We start from the raw sequence: 7,295 nt of genomic DNA, 5'->3' as shown, positions 1-7,295 counted from the left end.
ACTTCACCTGTCAGTGTTCATAATGTTATGGCTAATCGGTGTAGTTAAAAACAATCAAGATAAAAAAAAGTGGATATAAAAACCTGGATATAAAGCCAATGTATGACAGCTTCTGGCAGACAACCACAGACAACCACAATGCTGAAGCATGCACAAAGGGGATATCATGGCATTGACAGGTGACCGGTGAAACACACAGTTACCTGAATAAAATTATTCTTTCTCTGAGTTTGACCATTGTTGGAAACATTGTTGGAATAATACAGTATAAAAGTGTACCTCAACAAAATATAGAACCTAGTTTTGGTGTTTATAGACATTTTAATACGAAAATGTTACATATTATATCTTTAGGTGTCATTTTATTTCTTTATTCAAAACTGTTCTTTTGATACAAATTGATTTATCTCCATCTGCTGCTTTATTCAAAGTAAAATGTTGCTAAATATTTCACATAAATTGTTATTTTTGTGGTGTTTGAGTTTCATTTTGTGGGATCTGACCTGCGATGCAGCATGACTGTGATGTTGTGAAACTGGGACAGAGCTGCAGGCGGGGTCGGCCACTCCACGGTCTTTCCATAGTCGGCCATGGTTCGCACATTAGCAAACCTCCTCTCCACCTCCCAGAAGTGGGCCTTCACCTTGTAGCGCTTATAGCAGCCCATGATGGCGTAGATGGCCCTCATCCGCCGGCACCTCAGACGAGCTAAAGCCCCACGCCAAACCTGCGAGTTTTACGGAAAGAGGGACGCGTCAAAGACAGAAAGCGAGAGAGGGGAAATGAGAGAGCTGAAGACAGACTCGTGCTCCAGTTAAAGAACCAGACTTCTCTGTGGAGTCATCAAAGTAGGTCAGGAGAAAGAGAAAGTGTATTTCATTGAGCAAGTGAGGTAATTGACTTTAATGTAACTGTGCTCTGGATCTCATTAATTATCCCAATTATTGTTACAGGAAATTAGGATTCAAGCTGGCAGATGAATTTCACTCAAACATAACCAGGAGCCACATATTCATGAGGCTGAGGCAAACTGCAATCTCCTCTTTGAAACCCAGAGGCCTGCGTCTGAAGAGATAATGTCACGGGTGATTAACTGTAATCACATGATCCTTGCTGCCCGTGACATTACATTAGGTCTCTGTGTCAATTAATTGGACTGTTTGGATCGATAAATCCTTATCATATACAGGCACGGCTTCACGGTCATAGACACCTGACATTTTAAATTTCAAATCATGTTGAGGCTGCGGGTGAATACTAAAAGTGACGATGATAACAAATAATGTAGTAAAACTTATGTGTGGCTGACCTTCTGCAGGAAAAGCACCAGGATGGGAATGAGGGCGGCTCTCTCCTGCTCCAGAGTGAAGAGGGACCGCGGTGTTCGGACAAACAGCTTGGTGTGTCCGTACGCCACATCGTCCTGGAAACCGTGCTGGGTGACGATGGCCTCCACGGCTTCTCTGTCCGAGGCCATCAGGTGGTTCGGCCAGGTGTACTCGCATGTCATTTTATACCTGCAGAACGTTCAGGAGGGAGAAAATCAGAGCTTACAGTATGACGTATGAGAAGTTCAGCGTCTCTGGCTGTACCTTTTGTTATTGAGTAGCTTTTTAATTTACACATAAAAGTCTTTTAGGTTTGTGGTTTTATTTAAAGGGGCACGCCACCAATTTTATATGATATGGTAAACTTACTAGTCATAGTCAATAGTAAAAGAGTTGTATGATGTCTGTGGGTCTGGAGAAGCTTTGTTAAGTCTAAGACAATTATGATTATATAATAAATGACACCACCCAGGCCCTCTGTAGATAAAAACCTCTCAATCTAAGCTAACAAATACACAGGGATTCCTTTTTTTAAGTGATTATACACTAATAAAAACATACCTATGAATAAGAGTTGCCTCCTAATAGTCGACTAAATCATTAACCGATGAGAAGAGTCTTAGTCAGCCCACTTTTCATTTTCATTAGTATCAGGGGATTGTTGCAACATGGACCTTTTCTCCTGTAACACAGCACTGCTGCTTGTGCTATCTGTACAGGGGGAGGTTTATTTACACTACCAACGTAAGGAGAATAAGCACCAGAACTGGAGCCTTAAGAGCACGTTCACAGTGTCCGAGACCGACAGAGGCCAGGTGATTTACAGCGGCTCCGAACAAGACTCTGACCCCTAACAACTACTAGTCGATTAGGACAATCTTTATTCGGGGGCAGCTCAAACATTAATATTATATTTCATTCCTGCTCTGTTTGTCTCTTGCAGTTTAGTGGAATAAAATCCCATCTAACATTGTTCCTCACTGTTAAATGTAACTTGGTAACATCAGCTCATTTTAAGTGAGATAATGTTAACTTTAGTAGTTTTAAGTAAAATCTAGTAATTGTTTTTGAGTACTTGGGATAGCTTGGTACACCCTGGTGTTACACTGAGCTGCTGAAGTAGTACAAAAAAAGACTATCTCAGCGTCACAGAGCATCCTGTTCTCTTACCGCTGCAAGAAGCGAGCGTAGGGCTGCCTGTAGGCAAAGCCCGCCCTGCGCACCATCACATTCTCCATCAGGCCGAGGTAGGCCACCTGGTGCTTGCAGCGAGCATCGTCAAACAACATCGAAGACTTCACCTCGTTGGGCTTTATGCATCGCACATAGTACGGCTCCTGAAACACAAGAAAGGACATGCAGGCTCAAGAAAGAGATCATCATTATTGTAACTTGCCTGTGCATCAATTTACAAAGATCTGTGGTAATACTATAAGTAAGGATTCAATGAAACACTTCAAATACAATAAAAGTCCCAACACAGCACCCATACAGTGTTACGCACTTCCAACAGTTTGACTGATTCAGTGTTTGTATGATTGAGGCGATATTTTTTCATAACATTCTTGTTTTATCACCTGCACAAACGTATTATTTGTGCGTGTTTTTAATCACAGTTTTCATCACTGCTGCGTTCATCGCTGTGCAAGTAAATAAACTAAACCCCTAAACTATGACACGGCTAACTGAGTTCACTGACCTTGAATCAGACTTTCAACAGACGCTACAGTGAGCAGCTGAGCCTCACAACACATCCAGCACATCTACTTATTAACAGCACATTTAACTGCACGTTACAACTTTGAAGGCGACGGAGCCTCCTGTGTGGAGTCATGGCCCCGCGCCTGCACCTTGACAGGGATCTCTGTGGGATACAATATCCTGTCACAGAACAGAGGCTGCTGTGTTTTTCCGCTGTCTCTCACTCGCCGTCCATAAAAGATGAACCCTGCAGAACAAAGTGAGCACTTTCTGAGCGCTGCCTGACACCGTCGTCCATCATATCAATGATGCATGTGTGTGTTTGCAACTTCAACTTCAGCAGAGATTTGAAAAAAAGGACGCCAGTTAATGGGAGGTTTGGAGCAAGTAAGGTGGGCAGACTGGGCACAGGTGCTTCGGTAGAGCGGTTGAAGAAAACATCCGCTCTTTCAACGTGACCTGAAGGGAAAAAAACTGTTGCCAGGGGAGTTTCCTTTCATTTTACCTCAGCCACACCGAGACGAGATGCTACAACAGCCCGACAGCAGGCCATCCCAAAATAACAGCAGGAAATGTCAGACTTCAGTCAGTGAGATGAGGCCAGGAGAGGTGAGCAGCACATTTTGTGGTCCACCACCATCACCACCTCCCTCCTTCCTTCACCACCCTCCCAACTCCACACAGTCAGACAGGATGAGGACAAGCGACCTACAAAAACTGTTCCTCTCTGACACCAAAAAGAGCACATAACTATGTATACATGTTCCTGCCGGACTGCTGCATGCTGCTTCTCGCTCTATATTTTGTCATGCATGGTGATGAACCTCCTGAAAGAGAGGCCTCAGAATAGCCTGTGACTCATTCAGGCTTTACAGGGACCAGAACAATCCAAACTGGTGCACAACATCCTCCTGATGATGACAGCAAAGTAAACTGGGGTGGGGGAAATCTATGTTAGCACTAAATACTGACTCCAACATGAAAATATGATCACATAATCAAGCCTCAAGTGACTTTGATTGGACATAAGTTCTACCCTATAAACCCCAAACTCAGTAACTAAAATTGAGTTCTGACTTTCTGACATCTGTGTTGTACCATATAAAACATATTACGCCCTTTAAATGTACATTTTTAAACAACAAACACTACAAAACAGAGCTTAAAAGCAGGCCAACCCACACAAACTGTACTCTAGCTACAGCAAGACAACAATATCAAGTGTTAGCTAGCTGGTGAGTTAGCCACGGCTAGTCTAAAGTTAAAATGTAGTAATTGATTTTTCCCGAACTCTTTTCTGTAATTAAAAACATATTCCTTTTGATTCATCTTGGTTTGTAATTCCACGTAACTAAATGAAGCAGCAGTTAAATCCAATCATGACAGAAAACCTTCAACTCCTGCTAAAATTAAATAGCTTAGTTAAACTCAGTAACTGTGTAGCTATCGAGAAAATAGCTATATCACATATTAGCTTACAAGCCATTTAAGTTAGTTAAAGATAAATTAAATTTAAGTTTTTAAGGCAAAAAAGCTAAATCAAATGTTAGCAATATATCAATATCGACCTTTAGTTAAAAGCTAATTAATTAGTTTTCTGTTTGAACATACCCATTATGATAAAATTACATAAACACAGTTAATCTCCATTTGTGAGGTATTATATAAATTCTATGGTAATTATATTTTTGATGGTGGTGATCTAAAAACAGCACAAAATAAAGACCTTACATGTTACACAGAAAGAAAACCTTTTCTCTTTCTTTCAGCTTCACAGCCTTTATATTACCTGCTCCCTGCCTTTGTGGGGCAGAGTTGCTCAGCTTTACTTTACACTTGCCAGAATTAGCTATCTTTAATCAGTCTAAAAACTATGCCATCCAAAGCTTCCCCTGGGGGGGGGGAGTTAAAGGGAAATGAACAGGAAGTCAATCTTAAACTGAAATTACTGACCTTGCAGGCCAGTTTATCCACCAAGGCCACAATGGAGTTCTTGAAGAGGGTGGCTGCGGTCAGAGGTCGCTTGGTGACCTCTGTGATGCTCAGATGACCATCTGGCCACATCTCCTTCAGGACTGGGTTGGCACTATGAGACAAAAAGGGGGCAAAGAGCAAAGAAAGGGGCGTCATTAACTAGACTAGCAGAGGAGTGATGTGCAAACAGGGTGAAGAAGAAACTAATTTATACTCTTAACCCAGTTACTGAACTGTCAAGAGCATCATGATGTTGCAAGTGATTGGCAGTGAAGATTGTGTTTTGGCACCTGTTGTACATGAGGCGCTTGAAATCCTGGTAAAGCATGTCCTTGTTTTTGTCCAAAAACCCCTCGACGGAATATCTGCAATGGATGTAGAGGAAGAAAGTGAGCGTAATCAAGAGTAATTAGCCAAAAAGTAGTTCAAGAGGGAGAAGGAGGGAGGGAGGGCCGACTGAAGAGCACTTGGAGTGAAGTGACAGAAAAAAGAGTCAAGATGTTAAAATTACAAGTAAGTCATACAGAAAGCAGCAGAGTTGATACAGACACTAAAGGGGGTCGCTATCGTTACTCGTTAACAGACTCCAGCCTCTGCTCCGAATGATTCACAGTCCTCAGGCTGGAGGATTAGAACAACAGTCATGCCGCTTAGACGATTTACAAATTAGGAACATGGTCAAATTCCCCCCACGGCTCACGTTTTAGAGAAGAAAAAAAAACTGAACTGTCTACTAACTTATCTGTCTGCCTTTTTTTTACCCAAACCGCTCTGTCGGTTTTTGGTGAGGCATCAGTGGGAGGTCACAGGCGCACTGTAAGGCACAGTTACATAAGCCGTCCAGCCCCGCGGGTAAGAGCCTGCTGTAGTGTAAGTGTTGCCTCAAATAAACTCTCCCTCTCTTTTCTCACTCGTAGTGCAACTTGTGCAGCACTTTGCTTAAAAAATTTAAAATCTTACTTTGTTTGGAATTAAAAGTAAAGTAAAAGTAATCCACAGAAAAATGGCTCCTGTTTGTTGTTTTGCTTGTTAATTAAGTTCCCCATTAGCTTCTGCAACCTGTGAATTATATATTATTACCTCCAGCAAGGAGGTTATGTTTTTGTTGCCATTTTAGCGTTTGTTTGTTTGTGGCTGTTTGGCCATACCTTAGGTCGCCCTTCAGGGCAAACAACACTTCAGCACTGACAAAACAACTAAATCCATTGGATTTATTAATGTAAAGAAACACAAACAACCAAGACACAAAGAAACGCAAAATCCCAGCGGCAGAGAAGCCGTATCACCAGTAGTCCCCATTTCAAAAGCCTCTCACTCCGTCCATGTAAGAGCAATATTTGTTACAATAACAGCGCACTTGTTAAAGCAGCAACAAGGAACTTTTAATACAATTCTGTCTGTCTTATGTAGTTGTTGTTTTGTAAACAATAATACATAGAATTTTCTTACACCCTTAAAAATCAAGAGGTCCTTGTAACCCCCAGCTTTGGTGACCCCTACAGGTTGGGAACCACCGGTCTAACTGCCAACCCCTCTCTACTTATACAGTCTGTGCTGTCTAGCGGCGGTACCTACAGGCAGTGAATCACAACAGCAGCAGAGGGACAGAGGACCTTGGCGGAGGTCTGCACTTTCTGGGTGCCCTTCTAGTTGTATATTACATTATTAGGGTACAGCACACTAAATCAACATTGGCTAATATATTCGCCTCCACCTTCCATTTAATGAAAGCAAAGGGGTGAATAAAACCTTTGCTTTCTGCATGTGTACTTCATGTGAGTTCAACATTGGTGAACCAGCAAAGTAGCAGCCTCAACCAGTAGCCAATAGCCCATACGTGTGTGTGGTTGATGCCTAAAATTAACTACAAACCAGCAATTGGTGTGCAGCAGATTCTCATCTCAGCAGCCGATGATGACTAACCTGCTTTCACATACAGTATGTGTGACTTTAGCTATAAATACTGATGCAAAAATGTAATGTAAATGTATACATTCATCACAGACCCTCATATCTGATACTTCTGCCTATTGTACTTCTGTACAATAGGTACCTATTGTACTGTATTTCCTCAATGCATCTAGATATTCACATTCTCTTTTTCAGACATATAGAGGAACCCCCTTCCCACTTCCAGACTAAATTTGGGATCAATCAGAGCTTGCATTACAGAATTACATGTGTTAAGGTGCATTGTCTCCCATTCCATTAGTCCAAGTTTCCAAACTAGGGGTCAGGCCTCTACCAGAGTGAGAGCTTTGGGGGTTGTGAGGTGATTAATGGGAGAGAAAA

At 42.0% G+C, this 7,295-nt stretch overlaps 1 protein-coding gene across 1 annotated transcript in view; it reads right to left on the bottom strand.

The window, feature by feature from the left end:
* myo1g (myosin IG) overlaps window positions 1–7,295 on the bottom strand; it is a gene marked incomplete in the record, with an annotated part of 42,747 nt that overhangs the window by 20,434 nt on the left and 15,018 nt on the right. Inside the window, 5 exon segments of the mRNA XM_035681758.1 lie at window positions 504–727; window positions 1,310–1,517; window positions 2,499–2,665; window positions 4,983–5,115; window positions 5,294–5,368. Of these exon segments, the coding sequence (XP_035537651.1) occupies window positions 504–727; window positions 1,310–1,517; window positions 2,499–2,665; window positions 4,983–5,115; window positions 5,294–5,368 (807 nt within the window).

Source organism: Morone saxatilis, unplaced genomic scaffold, assembly GCF_004916995.1.
Source record: "Morone saxatilis isolate NCDOM2014 unplaced genomic scaffold, NCSU_SB_2.0 Contig9, whole genome shotgun sequence".
NCBI lineage: Eukaryota > Metazoa > Chordata > Actinopteri > Moronidae > Morone > Morone saxatilis.
This window is presented reverse-complemented; position numbering and strand designations above follow the sequence as displayed.